The 25,735-nt window shown below is 41.3% G+C and overlaps 1 protein-coding gene across 2 annotated transcripts in view; it reads left to right on the top strand.

The window, feature by feature from the left end:
- The first annotated feature begins 1,604 nt into the window (after nucleotides 1-1,604).
- Nucleotides 1,605-25,735, top strand: part of LOC119727517 — a 30,155-nt gene continuing 6,024 nt past the window's right edge. The window contains exons 1-3 of one of the 2 annotated variants that reach the window (XM_038199417.1): nucleotides 1,605-1,958; nucleotides 2,413-2,970; nucleotides 18,339-18,510. In XM_038199417.1, the coding sequence (XP_038055345.1) occupies nucleotides 2,413-2,970; nucleotides 18,339-18,510 (730 nt within the window). In that variant the 5' untranslated portion in view covers nucleotides 1,605-1,958. Of the gene's footprint in view, nucleotides 2,971-18,338; nucleotides 18,511-25,735 lie in introns of both variants that reach the window. The other variant, XM_038199416.1, reaches the window with a different exon arrangement.

Below are 25,735 nucleotides of genomic sequence, written 5' to 3'. Positions count from 1 at the left end.
CAGCATCTGAAATATCCATCAGACGGCTCGTTGTATCGGAACTAAATGTGGATTATTTCCTTTCCAGACCCGTTGAATTGTCTGGGAGTTTCACCGTAAATAATATTGGTACAAGTCACCTCTGTGTAGGCAATTGTGATTGTTTTTATGGAGTGGGTGGTAGGTTAACCATGTTAACCTTCATTGTGCCATCCCCTTCCTTCCCACGTGCGTGCAGTATTGCCATGCAGGGAGAAGTCCTTGGTTGGGAATAGAACGCTCCCTGAAACCTGCTCGATATAGCTCGTTGGTGGTTCTGTGTTATGCTCTGGACTTTACATTTGTCTTAAATGTCTACGTCTGTTGGTTAATACGGAGAAGTACGCTTCATTAAAGAGCATAATAAAGCTGCAGTAAAGTGCTAGCTCCAAGTTGATAAGTAGGGGGCTTGCTACGGTATGGGATTCGAAATCCTCAATATGGTTCGCCGACCCCCAATACAAATCAATTCGACGAAAACATCGAATTGATTTTTTTTTTCAAAAAAATCTCGATTATTTCCTTAGCACCCTATAAATATCTGCTTATCGACAGATTCATGACTACATTTGACCGAAAATCAACTGTGACGGCTCTGATAATTTTCGAAATTTGTTTTACCATCAAATTTTGTAAATTACAAATGTAGAAAACACGAAGAGTTGCACGATTATTCCTGGGTGTTAATTATCAAGAGTACCACACAATCTTGGCTGCGGTGTAGCGGCTTTTAGACGGCCAACATCTCAGACATCCCCACTTTTTCTAAATGTGACTGCACTCGGAAGCAGAATATTTCCCCTCTGAACAAAAAAAAAATCGACCTGTGCCAGATGTCTCAGGCATAATTCTCTCCCATTCGGAGAGCCTTGGCATTGGTCGTTTTGTATATCAAATTGCCTAAATAATACAGTTCGTGCTCTCAGGGACCCGGTCGACTACGTGGGAGCATGGCAAGCCTTTCTATTTCCCAGGTGAACCGGGGGGCACTCATTTAACACAGCCTCCGTCGTATATTTCCATCTGTTTGCTCCTAGTTGGGTATCGGCAGTGACTGGGACACACCGCGGACCGGACCGGGGTAGTTCTATATAGTTCGGGTGCACAGCATTCTAAAAATACATCCTTGTGATTTTTTTTTGTTTTATAAGTCAAGGTATGTTATGCTGTATGTGGATTTTTTGTGCGTTGGTATTTGGTACCACTAACTCAATGCTATCGGAGACGCCAGTAGTGGAGTATGTAGCCTACTGGAGGCGTGTATGAGCTCCTAACGTGATCTTGCCGATGGCAACATTTCTGTGTATGCCAGCGGGGGTTTTCATTGGCAACATGAATGGTTGTTGCCGTATCGCCGACTTGATACCCAATCGGGCCCGATAAGGTGTCAACCTGCCGGAGGGTCTTTGCCTTCGCTCTTTTTTCCTTTTTAAAAGGAATCAGCATCCACGCATCTGCGACCTGCAATTTGCATTGTGTCACCCGACCAACATGGGCCCGCCCTCCTGCTTGCAGCCCATAGGCGCTAGCCGGCAGTGGGTCTGATGAAAAGGGGAGTAGTGAGGGATAAGTTGAATAGCTACGCCACACATGTTCATTATTGCATCTAGACATTCACTGCATCACATAGTGCGACACGAGGAGGGACGCTGATTTCGGCTTCAGTCAAACCTGTTTGCTTGCTTGCTGTGCTGTGGATGTTTTATAAGTGGACACGTTCATGCATCTTTGTTTGCAGAAAAGGAAATAATGCAAGCCGTATAGGGATGTGTTTGAATCGTCACAAAGCTCGCCAATACGCAACAATCAGCTTCCTCATTTAGAGGTAGAACTTACATCCGGAAAGGAGGACCTAAGCACAAGAGGAGAAAGTGGCTGGCGTGTTTGTGTTTCCTGATGGCGGTGATGTATGGGGCAAGGCAGGCGATGCGTTTGCGTAGGTAACGCACCACTGATCACTAGTTGGTTTTTCACCCTGAGCCGTCAAGCGAGAAGGCCAATTGGCAATTTTTTTTTTGCCTCCATGTGAAATTGATGCATAACTAAAAAAAATTGTCAGTGCGGTAGCGAGGTCTATTGTGTGGTCCTCGCCTGTTTGTGTGGATTTTTTTTTTAATACACTCTGTTTGTGTGTGGGGAGTAGCAAAAGGGCAGAGAAAGGCTATAAACTACAGACAGGAGTGACGCCGCTTCATAGCTCCACTGCAGATTCAGCCAAGTCTCATGAATGAGGAATACAAGTGCGCAGTGACAAGTCTTTACTGTGATAAGTACATCGGTCTCGCGCGTTGTAACATCTCACCAGAACTTCAGAAGGATACTAAAATATGTAACTTGTATCTACGAGTGACAGGTTGATAGCCAATTTTTTTTTTTTAAATTCTATTTTTAAAGATGAACGGGCAACGAAGCGAGACGTGTTTAAATTGGTGCTCGGCGGACTGGGAAAAAAGCTCCATCACCACACGGGATACAGAGAAGAGATGTGATTGCACACACACTACAGCGGTGATTGGCACAGGTAGTAGGCAGGACTGTCCTCAGCGGGCGCGTCTGGAGAATCACCGCGGGGGGAGTGAGGATAGGGACGGTAGTTGCTGCATCAAAAGGACCGGTGGTGATAGGAGTAGTGGACTCCTTGTGACCAGGAGGTCGGGTAGGCTTTGTCAGTCGTGTGCCACCCGGGGTAGCGGCCCCGATGCAGGGACCGGTATGGCCGGCAGGTTAACCGCCGGAACCACCGCCGCTAGGCCCACCTGGCGCCAGGCCAAGGGGATTCGTCAGCAAGGACACGGGAGTTTTCATTCCCAATCGGGCGCGTTACTTTGCCTTCACAGATGGATGTCTACGACACGAGTCTTCTCCCGAGGCTGGATAGTTTATCTTTTCTGCTACCTCATACTTTTTAATAGCGCTTTGTCTCTATCACATGCGTTGGAGGATCCACGCCAGGTAAGACCAACAATTAGCTCCATTCAAATATCACCTTTAACGTTGAAAAAAATCACCTCTAACATCATGAGAATTACGTAGACATAGTATAGCTTTCGTACGTATTGCCCTGTCCAAGATCATAGCGTGTAACATACGCACGTATTACGAAATGAGCACCGCAGCCAACAGCTTTAAAAGGAAAACATCACTCACTTTTAATGAACAGAAAAAAATTACAACCTTCGGCTGTATATCACAGTTGACATTAACTGGCGCGATAAATACGCGAACTCGGTGGGCATCATTCCGACAATTCTGATCATGGCTTGATATTTTCATGTGATCTATTTTTATTTTTATTTTCATTTCAAAGATGCCTACCTCTTGAAAATGATTGATCATTTGTTTATGATTCATCGCTGTCCTCTGACTGGAATGGTTACAATGTTTCAGATTACTTGTGCAGCAGACTGTTTAATAAGTTGTCTCTCCAGTCTCAGTCAGTCACCATTCATATCAGGCGGAATATTAAATGGCACTGCCGTTTTCTCTTACGTTGAAGGGTGGGTACTGGGCCTGCGGTCCATTTAGGCGATAAATGGTTACTCCAATGGCTCATCTTTGGTATTTGATGCTATATAAGCAGTTTGTCACACAATGCTAGTGATCGCTGGGTGAGATTTTAAATGGGCTTGATAGGGGTGGTTAAGCCCAATAATTTCCCCAGAACCAAGGCCATGAGATTTTCGCCTGACGAGGTCACCGAAATTCTAATAATTGGCAGTTTATTTTTGCACCGCAATTGAAGGCTACCATTTTGTACCATTACTGTGCGTATGTACGTGTGAAGCATGCACGGTAGAGGCACTTTGGAGCACACAGAAACATTCAAGAAAATATAAAAGAAACTTGAGTAAAAAGAACGGAGAAGGTTTAAGGACTTCCAATAATTTACCATAGAATATACATTCATTATTTATAACACTGAAATATCTAGTGTTTAATTATGGCAATGTGCTTCTTAACATATTGCCAAGCCACCAGACAGATAGAGTTTAATGTAAATTTAGACCGTATTTTTATGCAGCGCGCTAAAACGAGATTAAGACAACGAGATTAAGACAACAGCTTGAATATGTATTAATTACGATGTGGAATTTCTCGACTGAAAAAAAAAATCATTCCTCAAATGGGATAATCGCACGGGCTTAGTTTCTAAGCGCTTGGATTTTCATGATGCGATAAACTGGCGGAATAAATCGCAGGCCTCCGGGCAGGACTGGTTGCCTGTAATGCTCCTGTCTGGATCCGTTGGGAAACACCATCAGTCATCGCATTAGACAATCATACTCAGTATTGACTGCTGGACACGCAAAGGCGCCCCTGCTTCCACTCGACTCTCAACTCCTAGACATTTCAATTTCTATTTTCAGACTTCGTGCATCGATTCTCCCCACTCCGCTACACGATATTGAAAGCCTCGTATCAACACCTTGTTTGCCGATTATGTCAAACAACTAGCAACATTCCTGTTTCTATTAATACAAAAAAGAAAAGTGGCTACTTGAAAACACAGGAAAGTGCAGTCCGACCTTGACTCGAGTCCCATGAACCTCTCAAAGTGATGACGTAGCCACTTTGGTAAAGGAAGCCACGTGTGTGGTAGGAACCGTCTGTTCTCTATAGTTCTTTTTCTTTAGCTTATCGTGTATGTTTCTTTTTATTCAGCGGCACAAATCGCGACTGATTGAGGAAACAGTGGTTATGTTCAACTTGGCAAGCCGAACTCGATCTGTACCGATTAAGTACTTCTAGACGTTTGTGTTTGCTCATCAAACTCTTGGGAAATGCATAGGGAGGATGTATGGGTTTCCCTCCTAGTCATATAGGAACTAATTCATATATTCCGGCTGGCGATAGTCATGTTGCATTGTAAAGCCTCCCGCAGGAATATTTCATATTTGGGTTACCATTCTGTCTGCATGTAGTGTGCGTTGTTCTTGCAAAAATGTCGGCTCCTTCAACTCAATAATTTGGAAATTGGAATGGAAGAGTAATTTTTTATCCCAATTTCATAACCCCTTAAGGCTTAAATGCGGTGACCCACGATATTTTTTCCTAATAAATCTGACTGGTTATTAACTAACATTTGAAAGAGAAACAGACTTTTATAGCATTCATGAAGTTATAAGCATTTGTGTTTTAATGCTGTATTTTTGCGACAGTTAGGTGTGTGTTTTGCGAATATCCTGCTTTTAGAGGTCGCAGGTTCACATCCCTAATTTCGATGAATGTTAACATGTAATATTTTTTTTTTGGGGGGGGGTATCATGTCGGCTGCTGGCAGACATTTCCTCCCTTTAAAGAAAATAACCCTTTCAAGCGATATTAGGATCAAAAAATGTCTTTCCAATATCGTTAATCAATGTCTGAAAAAGTCGGCCGCAAGGGGGTTCACCCCACCGTCTGTTTTCTGGTGTCGATGTTTACCGAGACGATCCATAGACCCACCGGGTTCTTGCTCGGCTAGGGTAGGCCTGGTAAGCCGCAGAGTTTTTCTTCTCTTTTCGCCTGAGGTACCTCCCGGAAGCCGGGGCCAATCCAGGCATAGCCCGAGGGAGACGGCTGGTATAAGTTTGTAACTGATTGGGGTCATGCATGAAGCAGTCGTTAATTCACGGAGTGGTGCCATGGTTTCTGCTGGCAAAATACTGTAGAAAAGTGCAGCCGTCTTGTACATGTACATTATGTCTTTTTGAAAGGTACTTATGCGAATGCAGGTGTTTAGGCCTACCTGCTTATTGGTCACAATGTTAACTACCTACTTTTTTGGCACATTCTTCTGCACAGTCGTTTGCATTTTACTCGAATTAAAAAAGAAGTTATTTTACACTGATCGACCGATAGCAACTGTCATCGGCACTTTCTTTTTACTGTTTTTATGTTTTCCTAAAAGGAGGTATGGTTGCACATGCATAAATTGACAAATTATAGTAAGCCCTATATGCGTGTTTTTGAGGCATTACATTTCTCGACCTAATGATCATTGCATCCAGTGTGTGGATAAATAATGATCGTTTTATTTCTTGCATGTATCAATCTTCAGAAGTGCAGAACATTTACCGACCCTCATTTTGTATACCTCGCAACTGACGGATGATTCATTGCCAGAAATCGTTTGCTATCCATAATATTTCTCTGGCCATATTCAGAGGCGAATTACAAGTATCAAATAACCAAGGCAATCAGTTGTTGGAATTTGTCTTGGTCAATGTCTCATCATCAAGCCGTATAGCCAGGGATGGGCCACCGAGGTGGAGATATAGCATACAGAAATGCAGCTCTTTATCCAGGGTTGGTTAAATAAACGGCGAGGCACTGCACTTACGGAGAAATCATTTGGAAGCAATGCATACCATATCTTATGTTAAGCATCTTGCAGAAGTTGAGATAGATATCCGTACCGTAAGGATTGTGACCCAATTTTACAGAATTGCTAAGCTGAAAATGTCCCGAGCTAATCTGCATTCTATAACCTCTTACAATGTTAAAATTATTTGTGTAAAATCTAACCTGTTTGTCAGTCTAATTCGTATGTTACATTCGGTACCATGAACGCAGTCTCATAACCCAGTGCTGACGTACAGTACACTGCAGACATTGAAATTCTTTGGGGGAAAACATTCTCGTAGTTTAAAATCATCGACTTAACGAGGGTTGTTTAAGGGGCGATTTCCTCGCAGAACTTGCGAATTCATACGCCAAACTCTGCGTGAGAGACGCCTATGGGCCCACACGTCGAAATTTAATTTATCACTTGTCCACTTCAACACTGATGCACTGTGAAGTTAAAGGAACGTCCCCTGATATTCATGGAGTATTTTCAGCATTTGATAACCAAACTGGTTGAAGTTACAACTAATATTTCATGGACCGAACTATAATTGAACTGTCTGTTGACGTGAACTGGCATTACATAAAAAACCCAAAAACAGTGGCATGGTGGGGGGGGGGGGGGGGGTGTCGCTGAGCCATGAGGGATGGAGCTATGTACGTGTACATGCATGATCTGTATCGTGATCACCGCATAATGCGTCGAATAAAAATGCCCCCACCACATTTTTTCAGGTGAAATGTATGGTAACCTTCCATAACAAACTTCCATATTTGGTTCTTGCCCGGCTTTGTTGGTTCGCATCAAAACGTAAATGGGGAAAAAACTCACGTATCAAATCAACGAGGCAACGCGGAACAATATTGTTGGTTACCATTCGTTGCGAAGCGCAAACCATAACACTTGAAAAATTAATCCCAAATCTGACGTCAGCTGACTAGGTCAGATACACATCGTTGACTTTGAATGCACGTGTCTGACTTTGCATGTTCTTGCATCAGTTGCGCATTGTGTTAAAGGGTACCGCCAAAAAGCAGGCAATGTGACGAATTGTGTATCGTCCCTACCAAATCGAGCTGTAATAAATGTACATGCTGTGCCTGTCAAAACATGTACTTTCCAATATTGAACTGTTTCAACTTGTGTTTGGCACAAACAAATTGTCGCGTTTGTACTGCATTACGTGAAGGATTCTTAAACGGTATGCGGTGTCTGTGTGCCAGGTCACGTCCAATAAATCTTGACATTATTTATGGATAACGCATGTGCAACTGAGCTACTGAAATTGGTTTGACCTGTCATACCACCAGGTTGACATTGTAGCGTGACAATAACAGCACTAGAACAAAACAAACCAATCAATTATAAATATATGAAGTTTGTGTCATTGGGCAATGCAACTAGTTTTTAAACTATACCAAAACAACTGTGTAGGCCTAATCTCTACGGACTAACCTGGCGCACATCTGAGATGGTACCACGCTTGGCACCAACCTTACTGCGTTTACAATTTGCTACAAGTAACTCAGAAATGTCTTCTAAGTTATGGATTCGATTGATTTGTATTTGACTTAATTGTTCAGTATGTCCCTAGTAATGACGTAGGTATTTTGTCCATATCTCCAAGTGCAATTTCCGTCCATATCGTCTGTAAACGGGTTATTAGATTGAACAGTGATTGAGCGTTGTTCTCCATGAGTTCCTACAAACCTCTCCGCTATGTGCCTAAAAAAAATAATATCGTAAAGTGACTAACGAGAGAGATGTAGTCTAAAAGTGGATTAAAGTAATCATGTAAAACTGCAAGTACTAAAGCAGCAGGAGACACGATACCAATGTAAACTGGTAGTATATAAAGCTAAGCCACAACTATGTATAATACATGGACTTCGTTTGCATATCATAAGACCACTTTTTTGCCGAAAGACCACTTTTTTGCCGAACACTTTCTGAAACTAATTATTTTGACAACGAGCGTCCTGTGTGCGCCTTTAATGTCTCGCGTTGCTTCCTTCCACCTGCAGAGCAAAGCCAACTTTTTGTGCGCGCTCCCTCTCTGAGACATGGAACAGAATACACAGCGACTAATTTGCCCATACTCGACGGGACGGCAGGTGTCGCCAAAACAGGCAACACGAACCGGCCTCTTCCTGACGCACTCTAAGAAGTGTCAACTTAGTTTTTCATCTTTAAGATACATTGTCTAGAACACCAATTTTATACCGAGTTTAGGTGGCCGGGAACAGGTTAGGGTGTTTTCGAAAGTTTCAAATGTAACAGATTTCCAGACTTTTCTAATAAAATGCCTCGATATGCACTTGTGAAGCACGTGCGATATTGGATGGATCATCGTAATTGCATATTCCGCTGAACTAACCGATTTAAATTCAAGACTGCAATGCGTTACGTTATGATTTCAGTTAAAGTACTGTTTATGGATAATGTGGGTGTTACAGTGTTAACAAGAAAGTTTAACGTTAACCGTGGATTGTTAACACGCACTACTGCAGTCGCGTACGTCGTGCGCTTTATTAAAAATAGAGCTGTTCTCGTGCTTTTTATGATACGGGCTGAATCCATGTTAAAATTTTATGATTCTTTTCAGAAGTCTGTCAAATAAAGGTCATATTGCTGGACTGCATAGGCTCAGCAGGATATCGTGACTCTGAATGGCAAAAATGGAAACACAATCGTAGAACAGACTTCCCATTTGGTTTAAACTATTACTCTGCTCTAGCATTGGTAATTGGTCCGCTAACAATTGCCAGAGCCAGGTCTGAACCGGTCCAGAAATTTGCATAAAATGTCTTGAGTCAGTCATGATGTTGTCAGAAGAGAGTGGAAGTTATATTTCCAGTCTGGAAAGGTTTGCCTCCCCTTTTTACCGACCCCTGGATATCAGTCGTTAAAGAGACTATATGTAATAATCGCATCCTGTCAAAAGCAGGTTGCTATTTCAGTATGTACCTCCTTGTTTGTACCTGATTATAATTACATAATCCACTGTGACATTGAGAAAGGCAAGGCTTTTTTAACCTGAAAATATACCATTTGCTTATAAAGAGGTACGCAGATTTTTTTCTTTTTGCAGAGCATTAAAAAAAAGAGCAATCCAAGAACTTGTCCCGTCCGTGACCTGTAGGATCGGAAATGGAGCACATGGAAATTGGATTAGGCATACACTATTAGCCTAAATACCGCTTGTAATTTCGTAGGGTTGCACGGCATACTTGTTGTAGTCCGACCGGCACCGGTCGTATTTTGTCGGATGCCGTTAGGTAACCACGCTACCGTCACCATACCTGAAAACCGACCCTCCTCCTCAGTTAAATTTGAGAGGACAAGTTGACATAATTTGTACCCCCTCCTCCCTTCAAGACGCAAGGGTCGGCCTTCGTGTCCTATCCCCAGTGATATCGTCCGATGATGATTGACGAACTGTCGTGGTACATGTCTACCCTGGATGCCAAATATTTGACCAAGAAGTTCAACTCGCGGGAGCAGGGTCCTGTCAGCTTGATATTTATCCAATTATAGAGTCATTCATCATGCGTTTAGTAGAACTGCCATGAAGTAATTGAATGAAACAAACCATGACAGCCAACAGGTCGAACCGAAAACATTTTTCAGAGAGGGGTCAAAACGGCTGAATTTGTCCCCCAAAAGGCCTGTATTCCTTCAAATTATAACCCTGTCAGGGTTAAACTTTAACTTTTGAAATTCGATACCGATTTCATCCACAGCCCTCTATGTTAAGAAGGAAGAAGGCTACAAATTATTGATCTCACCTATGTGTGCCTACTAGACCCGGCCTAATTCTGGTGAAACTGTTGCAGCAACACATTGTTCTCCTCCTTCGGTGTTTCTGTTCAAAACAGCCAATCGGTAATTCCCTACAGGAAAACCGCCATTAAAACAGCCCCATTTTTTTCTGACATAGAATTATATCAAGCTAAGAGTATAATTAAGTTTACCAGAAGTTCTTCGAGTAAAAGTTCAGCCACTTCAGGTTCGTGCCAAATAACAAGATTTTTTTTTGCTATAGTGCTATAGTGTTCACTTTAAAAGTGAAAACTGGCGTCAAAGGCATTAAAGCTGCAACAGGTGTTCTTTATTTTCTGCATCATGTACATGTACTCTTTAAGTTTAAACAGCTATGATTATTAAAGAAATTTGGACAGGAAAATTGTGAAAAAAAGGTGAAAGTGATAAAAGGAATTTTGATAAGCCACCTCTTTAAGTACCTGTGTTTTTTTTGTTAAACCTACCCCGACTAATTGGACTGCACGTTAGTGCAGGTGTAATGTGTTGTGCCAGGTCAGGGTGATAGGAAGTATTCTGAGAGGCAAGTGGCTGTGTGTTAATCATAGAGTCCCCGTCTCGTGATAAAAAGTAGTGCAGCTTCATTCTAATGCTAGCAAGGAAAACACAGTTTTACTTTGGTTTTGAAAGTATTTAATTATGTATTCATAAATACCTGAGACAGTTTACCCATTCCTATTGGTCAAGCGCCCGTCACGTGGTAGGTTTTATACACAATTCCTGCGTTCTGCGCCATATCGCGCAGTACGCGCAGCGCGCGTGCCAATTTCCATATAAGGAGATTTTTAGCACTACGCGCGCGAGGCACATACCATAGACAAGGCCAGAGAGGTTGAACATTGTTGAACAAAATTGTTGGAAATTTGTGCATTTTTGACTTGTTGACCGAAAGGTATTTATAAATTCTGCTCGGACCAGACCCCTAGCCGGTTTTAAACGTATAGTTATATAAAACCGGCCAAGAAAATATTATGTTATACCCTTAGTATAATGTATGTTACCGTGGCTAGATAATTCTGTTGAACATAGCTGCACTAGTACTGTTATCAACCTGCCTTGACTTTCCACAACGCCCGCCTGAAATTCGAAAAGAAACTTAGCACGTATTAAAAAAAGACCATTACCCTTGATGATAAATTTATACCACCAAAACGCAAATATTTTGACATTAATATGAAGATTAAAGTGCATGTTTACATAAACAACTGTGTTGTAAAAAGTGAGATACGGAAACTTTCACTTGGAAAGCTATGTAGTTAATTGAAAAATCACCTACCCTTGAAATTTACGGATACCTGTTGCATAGGAATATTCAAGAAGGAGGTGACAGTGAGGCCTGCCAGTGAGGGCTTAAGATGTATAGCAAAACATCAGGAACCCACTTTAAATTTGGTCCTAATGAGCCAGGAAACAAAACAAGCCCCTGAGAGAAAATGGGAGACTCCGGGCCTAGCAGGCCGGCCCGTCCTCGGCATCGTTTGATCTGTCGCTAGGGGAAAACATCCCGTCCCCCTTGCCATGTATTTCATTTCATATTTCCCCACTCCCTCGGGCATCGCGTTCAATCATCGCTACTTAAGATATGGTTACAGTCGCCAAGCGCGTAGGTGCATTGACTTCATCCCCCCAAATTTGAACTTTTTTTTCGGAGGGGGTCATTTTAGTGGCTCGTAGAGTGCTGGATTTGGACTTCTAGACACGCCTCTCTTTACGCTTGATCTAAATAAAAACCCGCTTTAATCTCATAATTTGTAACGCGAGACTTTACCAAATTAGGTCCGCAAAATATGTATCAACAGTCTGGTGCGGACACCTGAAATTCATAAAATATTCGATGCGGTTTTGGGCATGTCCCACACAGTGGAAGGAATTCACTAAACAGCCGCTTCATATCCTGGGGCCATGGACACAGTTGCAAGGTTATTTTCAAAGATATCGCTAGCTTCTTTTCAACGCTGATGAAGCATAACCATACCAAATTTTATTTTCGGGTGGCACCGCGCACCTTTTTTTCACCCCACAACCGAACTTTAAACAGGTAATTCTTTTCCAGAAACAGTTTAGCTATTATGGTTCCCATTCCCAATTACGGCCGAATTCCAGAGGCTCTGGCTGTCTATTTGACTTGAATGTGGGTCAGTAGAATTTGGCTCTGACGATTATATTACCACAACCCCCCTTGTACTGCCTAGGCGGCAAAACTTGTCTGTTCTGACTTTTGGGTGGTTTTATACGTGTGTCATTTCGCGCCTTTTGTTGGCCGCACAAAAGGTGTGTTTTGTGCCAAGGCTACACGTCTGGTGATGTCTGTAAGTACGGGTTAGGGCAATAGGGTACATTGGCCCTCAGAAACATGTGAAGTTGAAAGCAGAATGACATATAACAACCAGGATTTAACTTGACAAACGGACGAAATTTGTGTGTGTGTGGCAAGCGTGACAAACTTTGTGTTCTGTGTACAGTACAGTATAAGTGACAAATCTTTCAAAATGCCGATTGAATACACCTTGGATACCAAAGTAAGGTTCGATGCAATTTGTAAAAGTCACTTGTTCTCTTGAAATTAATTCCACGAAACAGTTGTCTTTTCTGACATTAAATGAACTTCATCAAAACCAACGAATTTCCCTTTATAGAAAGTTGCAGTTTTATTTTGTTTACTGAAGCCGTATTTGTTTTTGTTTGTTTGTTTGTTGGGTTATTGGAGGTGTTTGTATGGGTTGTTTGTTTCAAGTCGTGCACTTACCAGACATGGAGAAATCTCCAAACATCGTTTGAAAACCCTTTTTCTTAATAACCTAGAGTCGTACATGGCATAATGGAGTTGTAGATGTTTACTCATTATAAAAACTTGTACAGCGCTTGCGCATTTTGCCTTTTCAGACAGATTTGTGACTTGATACATTGCAGGTTATCTCAACACAGCCAGAGTTCAAGACTGTTTACATTCGCACCTCTTCTATTTCTACAGGGCTTTTCTTCTCGGTGCCTGTCACAAGTTATGCCGGCCTGACCGACTCTCTGTCTCACAAACCGAAGTTGGCTGAGATTTATTGCCGGGCGATTTTCATATCAGTGATTGGAATTGTTGGCTGTGTTAGAAGATAGCTCCTAGGCAAAAGAAATACACTGCAGAGCTTACGTGCTTTTGATGCCAGTCACCTGCAGCACAGGCGAAATATTGACTGCCATTTTTCATCTTGACTTTGATGGGTTGCATTGCGTCTTTCTCTAGGGGTACAAACCACTAGTTGATTATTTATAGCACACTTCTAGGAAGAATCGGCAAATCCCGTGAGGATTTTGCCTCACAAAATGTCATACACCACTGTTGTATCCTAAATGAGTTATATTTGTCTATGATTAAATTAAGTTAGGTAAATGTTTTGTCCAAGTTGGCTGGACCATCGGACTGGCGCCTGACCATTGTGAAGGACCTCATACAGAGCATCTGTGAATCTTCAGGGAATACGACCAAAATTGCCGCCGGGTCCATTTCTATTGTTTCAGGGACTCAGGGTTTAGATAACGATGACATTTGAAATGATGAATGTTGAAGCTCGTAACTACTGCAATCAATTTCACAATATCCGTGTCAACTTGTTAGGTATTTCCATGTTAAGTTACCCAACTGTCCGAGACCACCAACAGTGATTCTGTTGAAATGTGGCGATGTGTCTCGGCCGTAGCTTGTACGGGTGGATATATCCACCTTAGCGTATCAGTAGCTGTGACCCATGGGAGCCTGACCGGACGTTTGCCCGATGGCGTGGAGCGGATGATCCGGTGAAATCACGGGGGAACGATAGGTGAGACGAGAATGGAAACGGACTTTAAACTCTCCCGTCTTCAACAGCTACTTTTAAAGTCTCTGTAACGTCCCGTGCAACAGTCTCGACTCTCGAACAGAATGACCTCAAGTGACCTCTCAAATGTGTGCCGTTATACCGAGATGCCATTGACCTAGTATAGTTTCCACATTATGATCCATATATTTTTTTGGGAAAGTAGGGCATTGCCTCTATTGTTTTAGCTTGAGTTTATTGTGGATCTTACGGAGTTTTTTTTTGTACAGTGCAAAGGCTCATTGGGTCTGGAAATGTGAAAACTTCATATTTGCAGGAAAAGGTTGTGTTGAATTCATCAGTGGTATTATGATTGCGGTTGCTATTAGTATGTGATTTGCCACTGGATGTGGTTTCTGTACTAGACGATTGCTGTTTCGGAATGTCATTTAAAGTCAGTTTGACTTTTGACATCACATTTCTGTAGGCCTACCAGTCTTTGTTCAACTCCCACTCAAATGCGAGGAAAGGTCTTATTCAAAATGAAACTCAAAACCAGACGTGTGTGTGCTGTTAATTGCAGCAAAAATGTACCACAGTTTCCTGCTCTTCATTCATGCGAAATTCCAAAGTGGTCAGTATTAGACCGCATATGAAACTTGTCGAATTATCTTCCAAGTGTATTGTCTACGCCAAATTCAGTTAAATGTCATGTAGGACGATGTCCTCAACTTGCGTCCTCTTCGGTTTTTTCAAAACTGGGTCTGCCTATAGCTTTGTCTTCATCTCATTTGGAATTAATAGTAAGCTTCCAATGTCCAGAAGCACGTTGCATATGAAATCTGATTCCTTAGCCGGAACAAAGTCGTGGTTTCGAAAACCCATCAGACAGAGAATGTACATTGTATAGTACCCACAGGAACCCAATGCTATTCCAGTCTTTATCTGTTTTGAAATAACAATTTGATAGTCGGGTGAATTGTGTAAGCAGGTCTTAATTATAGCAGGAATGGGCAAAGATGGCATAGGAGTATTGATGTCGTCACACATGGGCATTGTCGACAATTCCCTTACAAAGGAAATCTCTGACATCATTTACATCCGACCACAGTACTATAAATCCCAGACTTAAAGGTGGTCTGCAATTTTAAAGGAGCTGACTAGTGGTTCACACTGACTCAAGTAACAATGTTAAATGATTAGAACAGCGCCCTCCAGAGGATTTGCACCGTCAGTCCGCGTCGTTTTCGTGAGAGAACGAACTTGATTGAAAGTCTTGAGAAGCTAAAGCCGGTCTTAAAAGCACGCATCCAGCTTCAACCACTTCCTTTCTTCGATAATTCTTAGTTAAAGTAGCTGTTTTCATCGTGTACTTAGGGGAACCAACAATTAAGACTCAACTTGTTCCATGCCCTATAGTCTTCATGATAATGATAGTTTCGGTTCTCCCCGTCCGTGCCAAGCCGCGAAAAAAAAATAATAATAACGCCTGTGGTTGACCGAGAAAATATGTCCGCTAACCCACATCTCACCGACCGCATGAACTGTGAGCTGAACTCCGCTTAAGGCTAATCCTGAAAACTGAAATGACTGACACTCTTAACTCCGAAATAACACCAGCAGCTCTGGGCATATAACTCGGTGTCTCCTTTGTGAGCGGACAAGATGAATTGCTGGTCACCGCAGTTCATCTCTTTGATGAAGTTGATCTCTCTTGCCACACGAGTAATGGCACACTTCACTCGTGTTGACAGCATTTTGTCAAGTATTCATACACAGAGTTCAACGAGAAGGTTATGTCCATTTACACACCCACCAACCACCAAACCCACATCAATTTATTTACCGCCTATTTAGTATCCCACATTACAAAGCTAAATCTCAATTTCGAAACCGATATTCATTGAAAGAGATATACATGTTCATGCAAAACATTTGCCCTACAATCAACTGTATTCAAGTCTTCATTTCAATGAAGAAATCACAAAGTTGTGTAACTTCAGCGATTACAAGTTCCTGTATGGAGTGTACTATGTCTGTCCTTTATAGCCAGTTGACGAAATGCGTTGCTTGAAAATATAACATGCGCACAATGACCGGTTTCTGCCCAAAATAGTTTAACAACACAGGAGAACAAGTTGCATGTGATTTTTTTCCCCTGTCAAAACGGGCAAATGGCAAAATGTCAGAGGGTATCTGGCGCACAATCAGTCTCCAAAAGATTGACTTTGTTCGTTTTTCACTGACTTTGTCAATACTGGTTCCTACGTGGCTGGTGCTTTGATAGGCCACGGGAGCATTGCACCATTAAGTACATTCAGAGTTCTTCTTTTGACCCATTTCTACGATTGAAAACCTTGAAATTGTAACCGCTAAATATGCTAGCTGTAAAGAATTCATTTACTCTCCTTATCATTTCCCTGTATCTGAATAGCGAAACACGTCATTGATAGAACCGTTGAAGAAATCGAACGGAAGCAGGACCGGCTTCTTGTGTGAATCGAAAACTCTTTCAATTAAGCGTATACAGATTCGCTGAGAGAACTCAGACTCGGGTTCGTGAACTTTCATTGAAGCATAAGTTACCTATCCCATAAAATTCCATCCACAGTAGACCGCCATACCTTTCCCTTTACTGTATTTCATCTTTCATAGAACTGTTTTGTTCCCTTGGCGAGACTTGATAAAAGTGAAATGAAGATGAAATTCCACTGTAAGTCGTTGGCAACACCCATTGTCAGTGGCAGCGCATAGATTTTTTTTTTTAACTATAGTACAGGCTCAGTTGAAAGCTTGGTAATGGCATAATCAGTTTACAATACTTGGATCTATATAATAACATAAGTGGAGTAGTCCACAATTTTGATGAATTGCCGAATTTCCTAGCGGGAGTCTGACGCACTTGTCCTAGAAACCTAATGACAAACTTGTGTGCACTAAACTGGTAACATTTATTGTAAGTCAAAAAGGAGCAGTGAATCGACTCAAAATAGGGACTAAATACAGCACAAACGTTAACAGCTGTTTTTATACCAAACTATACCAACAAAATATGGTTCTACTAATCAAAAGTTAACAATTAACGAAGTAGTCGTTTTATAATTACAGAATTTTACTTGTACACGGGACAAAGATGCAATGATATGTGTTGATGTAAAATTTTAGATCATGGTAACGAACAGCAACAACAGTTTGCCAAACAGGTTGCACTAATTAATTTCGTACGCTACCCTATAGCACCTCATAAGGACCCTAATATACACCACACAGGCCCATAGTCTCCAATGCGCTCCCCTAGGCTAATATCGCGTATATATCTGCTTAGGCCTGTAACCCAGGCAAGACCGGCAAAAGGGAAATTATTCGTTACTTGTTGACAAACCTAACAAGGACAAATACTTCCCGTGGCAGGGGCAGCCCTGGACGAGCCTTGACCGTGTGTATGGGAAAACCAAGCTCTCTGTTCCCCGTGCGGTGCTGGCTTCCATCGGCCCTCTTTTGTGCTCCCAATGTGCCATGGGCACAAGTCAAAATTCAGATTGATATTATTTTTTTGTCCTCGCTCAGAATAACCCGGACGGGGTCATAAATAATGCCATCCACTTAGTATGACAGTATTAAAGCACAAGTTATTCCGCCAAGAGATATCCCTTTCAATCATTGTCGGGTGCATAAAAGAAGGTTTAATGAAGTAATATCTGTTTTCACGACTGGGCGAGCTCACCATACCTTGGTCAATGCCAACATGAAAGAATATAGATGGAATGGCGTGAGGAATTTCCCAACTAGCCGCTAAAATAGAACCTCTTTGGATCCATTGGACTCGCGGCAGGTGGAAATTCTCTTGTTGAACATGACTTGACAAAAGCAGAAGTGGTCATCAATAACGCGCGTTTCTTAATTTTTTGAGAGTGCGGCGTAAATTTTCAACCATTTAAAAGGTACCAGGGGAAAAATTAGTGTCATTAAAATTTATTTGCAAAAGAACGATTTCCAAGAAACGCGAGAACCTGCACTTTCTTATCTAAACTTGTTCGTGACCGACGATTGAACCTTCTGCGTTACCTTTTGACCTGTATGGAGGTTCTACTATATTGAAATGCGAGTGTTGATTTGTGGCAGTTTACGCTTTTCAGAACTAACAAATTGTTAATGAATAATGATGATGTTAACCAGACGTTTCGATCACCCTGCTCTTACCATCATCAAGAGGAGATGACTAAACCACACTAACTGAAACGCGCGTTTCAAACCTCTTGTTTCTTCCTTAAACTAATTCTCTTCACAGGTGAAGTCAATTCCAAATTGTAATTTCCACCATGCTAAGCCTCAAATTATGTACACTTTTTTCTGAATTCTATGGTTTTTCCTTTTCTTTCCAACAGTCAAATCACAAGTCCGATGGAACGAAAGGCGGTGCCAAGACGGTGGAAGAATTCTTACAGAAGAACTTCCCAGAGAGATTCAACGAAAGCGACGATATGTTGTCTGAAATCCAGAGTGACAGTGCTATCAATAACAGAGTCAGACTAGGAAGAGCAGGTGGCAAATTCCGAGGTAAGCTGGAATCTAGGCTACCACAACCTTATAGGCTAGTTATAGGATCAATAGTCTCTGAGGGTTTTCGAAACTACGGCTTCGCGTCAGGCTTCGGTTTCTCCCCTGTCTGTACATAATTGAAAATACTCAATACAATGGCCTCATGTGAAAAGGTTTGAAATAACATATATATCAAATGAATTACCCGGAGTAAACATGATAGAGCAGTTTAATTCCAAAATTGAATTTGGGAATCGGGTTTGACTACCACTGAAAAGATTTTGTATTTTCCCGATGAGGCTTCATGGAACCATAACCAGCTTCTTTCCTGGTGGGTCACGAACGAGCTCAGAGCCCCTCAAGCTATGGCAGCAGGGACCCCTTGCTACACCTCCCCGTGGGAACTCCGAACCAAACGGCCCGGGAGGAATTCCTCAACTTCAGTATAATCCGACTTATTCCATGTTCGTCTACTGAAGATAGCAACTGATACCCTATATATATATACACGCGCATCGCTCCTCAAGTTGGTGTTTACGTTGAGGAAGTGTTGAAAGTATGCCAGGTCACCGCCCTCCAACTTTGAAATTCCCAGCATTTAGCAGATCTGTCAAAGAGTAATATGATATGCCAAACTCATCAATCTTGCTATGTCCTTATTTAAGACTTGCACTACCAAAACAACATCAGAGAGATGGTATGTTATCAGCAATTTCTTTCTTAGCTCCTTGCACGCAATCGTCATACAGGAACCATATCGAGTCTGCACAATGTAGGTTGCAGTATTAGCTATTATGTATATAAGAATTCTTCCAAGTAACCAAAGCTTGGCAAGTTCAGCCTCGATCTTTTTCAACCCAACATATATTGACTCTAGCTGTATACAAAATGTCTACATTCTGTAGGTTGTATCTTTATTTACCTAACCTGAGGTTTTGCATAAATAAAGTATAATAGAGTGAAGAGAGTATACGACATAAATGAATTAATGTGATGATACTAGCATATTAGTTTTGCTACAGTGTGTCGGGTGTTTAGGGTTACCCTGGAATTCTTGATCCTGAAGAATAATGACCGAAGCTGCAAAGGCTATACCCAAAGATGAGTGATGGCAGATTGGTGAACCCGATCTCACCGAATACCTGAGATGCCTGCCACCAACGAGTACGTAGACCATTGGGTGGCAAGTGAGTAGCGGAACGCGCCAATCTAAACAGGTGAACCAACAGCTGTGACGCTGCTGAAATCGCCGCAACCCACTGCGACATCACCTGGTGTATGCGTTGTGACCCGGTGCGCACAAAATAGCTCCACGTCTGGTTAGCAACACTGCATCTTCAAATTCCCCATTACCCAGAGGGGATTTCCCCCTTGAAACATAAATATACGCGCCTGGTGAGAAAATATTAATAAAGTATCTCCCTCGCTCAAGTTCAAATTCCCAAGTGTTAAGTGAAGGCCGTGTGCATATGGAATGTTTCAGGGAAAAGTCTTCCAATAACTAAAGTAATTCGGTGTGCTTTGCTAGGATGAAATATATACTGCTGGTAAAGAAGAGAAAACATTGATCAAAAATGTTTAATCATTTGTTGAGTGCATAATTCCCTTCATTAAAATTGCACGACAGTGCGGCAGTTTACATAAAGTTTGGTGAAAAGAAGTTATGCAATGTATTTCTGCCCAGTATTTTGTATAAAATTATTTACTTCTGGTAAAATTTTATCGAACTTTAAAAGAGTTAACAACAAAAACCTGTGAACTTATGAAAATTTGTCCAAAACCCGCGAAAGCAATATACTAACGTTCAGTCAATTGTCAAATTCCGCGAACACGCACATATTTTATTTTGTGTAGAGACCAATCTCAATTTGCACTAATAGTGCCTCAAACTGTGATATTAAGAACACATAAAAGTGTCCTGTCAAACTTATGGGCCCATTGCAATCACATCATGGCGGATAGTGATTGATGTTGAAGATGTACCGTGACAGATTGCAGCGTTTGTTGGAAATAGTTGGAAGGACTAGCGCCTATTTTTGCAACCCCCATCTGCGCATGAATTTCCTCAAGGAATGTTTAACGCACATAGTTTGGAGAACTCTTTGGAGAACTCGAGTACACGTCGGTATTCGTTTTGACGGAGTAGGATTTTAAAAGAACAAGAAAGCGACACAAAGTCAGTTTTGATTTCGTCGACAATATCATATTTAGCATGTGCTCCATTGTCCCATGATTCATTTGGCTAATTCGAAAGCTCAATGACAACAGAACAAAATGATTATATCCTACTTTTCGTTTGTTCTTAATCAGTTCTCTTTCTGCAATTTCATGGTTTTTTTTAGATAGAATAATGGGCCCCATAGTCATATTTTGCTCTTTACTACTTTTTTTCACGGTCCCAGTTTAACCAATGTCATTTAGCACGTGGGTTATATACATGTATCTGTAAAAGAAACAGTGAAAGAGAAAAAAGAAGAGTTTTCATGCTTACGTAATTCATATTTTGACGTTCAATACATGCTTACGTAAACCATTCATATGTTGACGTTGAATTGTTAGAGATACCTTTAGCATAACATATTTTCTCTAAGGAAGCACAGAGTCAGACTGGAAACAAGTCTAAACTTCTGTCAACTTTGGTTGTACATGTACTACTTTATCTCTTACATGCCCAACGAATTTTGAAGAGAAAGTTTAAACATCTATTTTCATCGACAATTTGAAAACACTTTAGAGCCAAGTACAAGTACACAGACTATAGAGCGATAGTAGCCGAGAGCTAACTGGTTATTACTCGGCAAAATGCTGTACGAAGGCTTACGTGACAGAAAGTAAAAAGAAAAGTCATCAAAGTATTGTCTTTCCGCTTGGTTTATTGCCTATCCTAGAATTGGGTATTGTTCGCAAAAAAGGGGCTAGAACTAATCAACTTACAAAGCTTGAACTTTCAATGAGAAAAGACGTCTGAATGACCAAACTTACTGATCTTGAACGGTGTGTATTTATTCCATTTCGCTGGGCTTGTACTGAAAAAAAATATATAGATTAACAAAAACATGGTCCCTGGAGTTCGGGACAATATACTTTTTGCAACAATAATTATCGGTCCGTGGTAAGACGTGGGAACCATTTGATACAATAATTGTTTCGTAACAACCTGACAAATGTGTCTCGTGAACCGGTGCCAGTGCCGGCCCCTCCTGCCGACTGTTTCTCGCCACACCACGCGATTGTGAGCCCACGGACCGTGTCCACAGACGAGGTCTGACGGTATACACAGTTCAGCGGATGTGGGATCTCTCGCCACCCAAATTTACAGCCAGATTTTTTTTTCTAAAGTCAGGCAGAGGCATTCAGTAAAAAACAAATTAATAATACTTGGCGTCACGGCTGATTATGATGAGAGACAGCTTGGGAATGACAAGTTTGGGCAAGGGGAACTCCACTTTGGTGCACACTCAGTCAAGCTTGACGGTCCTAGGATGAGAAAATTAACACAGAAAGATGGGTGCAGTGCTAGTGCTGCCCACTCCCGACTGGACAATAATAAGCTTTTCAAATCTCTAGTTAAATTTTGTATGAGACACTTTCCTGTGCCCAATTTTTTAAACCCAAATACTTTCTTTCTACTGACAACAGAGCCAGCCGTTTTGTTCTCCCTAGGTGCCCGGGCATGGCCGGTCGAGGATTCGGATTTGACCGGCCAAAGAAAGTACACCGCTCTAGGATTTGTTTGTTTTTCCATTCCATTGTCATTTTTTTCTTATAGGCGACAGGTACATTCATTGTCGTGGTATTTCGGATCCTTCAAAGAAAAAAAATCACACACGGCCTATTTTCAAAAAACGCATAAAGGGCAAGATCCGTGTCGGGCTTACATCAGGATAAAAGTTACTCGGCTCTTTGAGCCTGAAGTCGATACTGTAATCCGTTCCAAGCGACAAAAAAAGAAATACATTCCATTCGATAAAAGCCATAAAAAGTTCAGTATTGTAAAGTATTTTTTATGTCATAAAATTTAGTTTTAGCCTACTTGTTGTACCAACGTAAATGTGCAAGTCATGTAAAAATGTAGACACAAAGAAGGCAAGATTTAGTCAACTGTATTCAAGGATGGTCATGCCTGGGCAGATCACAAAAAAAGGTTTGAGATTTAAATAGGATCATTTTTGTGTTGAATAAAATATAGTGACGTGGTGTAGATAGTAATGGTGACGTTGGTGGCGCTGTTCAAATATAGCAAGTTATATTGACAACCACGACGGATAATAGTTTAAAACGTGGTACTGAGACACAGTTATGTGGCATAGTTACGTTTCCTAGTGGACATCAGGAAATATTTTGTTTTAAAGAAAGGAAACAATGATCTTGTAAAAGCTTCATCTCGCGGTTTAGATTGACTTTAAAGACAGAGTAGCTCCAATTAATCAAATGGGCTTTTGAACTGATACAAATTTAGAAGAAATTATACTGAATGTTCAGCCTAACAGACGGCTATTTTTTCCACGAGAAGTTTGAATGATTTATGGCTGACAACCGTAAATCCTGCTGTCTGGTCTAGTCTGAATGTTGAGTGAAAGCCCCTGTCAAGAATACTGCGTGACAAGGAAATACTTTTCATTTCACTAAGCTATAGAAAACCTAAACTAGCCCCAAATTAGAAGTATATCGAACAAGGTTAAAATTAAGAAGTGTAGAGTAGACATTCACATTGAAGTTCGGTAATGTTATGTCTCCCGTCTTGCTTAATGCTGGTAAAAAAAAAAAAGTATCGACGACCTTTAAAAGTTGGTAAACTCTTTCGAAGTACCAACATAAAATTAGCGAGCATTGTTGCTCCATTTTTACAGTACTTTGATATCTATCATATGATTCTCATCGGCAACGAATGTGGTTCGGTTCTGCGAACTTGCAAACGAACATTGTGGACACAATTTATGATCGTTCAAGCTAGACCAATCAATTATTTGATGAAGAAGGTCGGGTGAGAGCTTCTTGGCTTCGATGTTTTGACATGTGGGGTCCGGGGAGGCTTTTTTCGAGCAATCTCGAGGGGCATTCTCTAGGGGACAGTGGCTAGGTTCACCCGGTGATCAGCCGCTAAAATCCTCTCCCTCAGCGATGGGTTTGGTATCGATTTACTGCCTCTCTGCAAGGGGTTCTTAATATGAGACAACCTTCTCCCAAAACCAGGCTCAATTTACTGGAAAACTTGGCACGAATAGTGACATTATTGCACATAAGCAGTGCATAGATCGCTATTCATATTGTCCATAACTGCCAAGTCGAAACTGAGTTCCTCTTTGCTTGAACTGTCCTATATGTTTTTATGTAACTTTAGTATAGGCATTATTTTGCAGTTTGCACTCATGTCTCACTATTAATTGCACCGACGTAATGTAGGCCTATACTGTCTGCTCTATTATTTTATCTTCCGAAATTGGTAAATTCTAATAGTAAAGCACGTGCCACTGTGAAGTGTAAGTTCATTTCTCAACTTGTGCACCTATCAGGCTCCAAACTATCACCTTCACAAGAGCCAATTTAATTGATCTGATAGCACTATTGATCGCCAACAAAATGTAGACCAGAGAATCAGAGCAAAGAAGCCGACTGCGGCACAGGAACCTTTGGCGCATCACCAATTAAATACCATCGGACAAAGGAAGGGTGCTTCAAAGCGTAATATTGGAAGGTGTTAAGCATCATAAAATACCAAATTAGCTGCCTCAGGTGTGTTAGCCTCAGGGGTGTCAATCTGAAACTTTCCAGTGTTTGTCTAACTCTCAGTGGGGTGGTTGGTGTTACAGTTACGGGACCTCGTCCTTTTCTTTGTTCCCCTGAAATGTACAGCTGAGTTTCGGCTTGTGAATTAACCATTGGGAATTATTTTCGAGTCACCATCAAAGAACAAAAATGTATTGAGTCGACATTTATATTCAGTATTGCAACTTGGAATTATTTAGCCATACATAGTTTTTTTTTTTTTTTATAGCTTCAGTCGATTTGGTTTTTATTAGCAAAACATATGGGAATGTAGGCTAATGTAAGTCATTCTTCAAATGGTATCCAGCGACTTCTGATTTTTACATCCCTTTTTCATTGCATGTGCGTGCATACGGAGAGCCGTATTCTCATACAACTGTATGTTACTGTTAAAATTAGTATCTTGCGTGTTTTATTATGCATCCAGATTCGAGATTTACGAGATATTTATATTATTTGGTATGGAAACAACATCCAGTCTCCTCCGAGACAACTGCTAATTTATTACCACCTTTGGTAAACGAAAATATCTCCCCACTCGCCCCGTTTGTAATTGCAATTTTATATAATGTTAGTCGTAAAGATTGTGGAATGCCGCTGCAAATGTCGAGCCTGAACTTGAGCTATGTCTGATCCATAACCGGCTCAAATACTCCATGTGTCGTACCTCTGGGTACGGGAGCCACATTGAGAGTGAAGCAAAATTACATTCAAAGGCATTGTGCAAGGTAGACCGCATAAATCAACCACTCGTGGGAAACTTGTACCCTTTACATACCAACTGGTCCCTAAAAACTATTTAGATTGAGTCCATTGCAATACTGAACATAGATAATAGACCTTTAAGAGGGACGAGAAAAGATCCTATACAATAAAAGCTTTTAACTTTTCTTCCAAAACAATATTTTAGGGACACAGTGTATTAGAAGTTGCGTAGCAAATCACGTTCTGAAAGTACCGCTCCTTGAAATGTTCTGGTTGAAATGTTCCTTTAAATGCATACACAAAAAAACCGATTGTGATTCCCAAAAAGATTGCCATTGATGCGATTCTTAAATTGATTGCTAGAAGGTTTTGCGGACAATGGAGACTGTTTGAGCTTTTAATATTGCGGACTTGCCATCCGTGTGCTCTTGATGCTCAAAACGTGGAGTTGCTCTTCGTTTTCTGAGACATTGAATGTTCTAGTTTGTATGTCTTAAAAATGTGTATTCTCTTTCTGAGCAGCCACGCCGTCATAATTTGAATGCTTCCTCAATCTTAAACCCTAAACCTGGGATTGCCAGTTAAATGTTGGTTTCAAACCCATGAATAAAACGTAAGCTACGTGCACTTGAACTCCAAAACTCCGACAGAGAAACTCCCGTCATACATCACGCATCGAGTCGTTTCTTTGTCTGCAAAGAAATCGACAGAGCGCATCCAATTATCTTCGCTGACGTTGCCGTAAATTCATTTTACAATCGAGAAAGCTGTA

The sequence above is a fragment of the Patiria miniata genome, unplaced genomic scaffold (genome assembly GCF_015706575.1).
Source record: "Patiria miniata isolate m_02_andy unplaced genomic scaffold, ASM1570657v1 HiC_scaffold_20, whole genome shotgun sequence".
In the NCBI taxonomy this organism is placed as follows: Eukaryota; Metazoa; Echinodermata; class Asteroidea; order Valvatida; family Asterinidae; genus Patiria; species Patiria miniata.
This window is presented reverse-complemented; position numbering and strand designations above follow the sequence as displayed.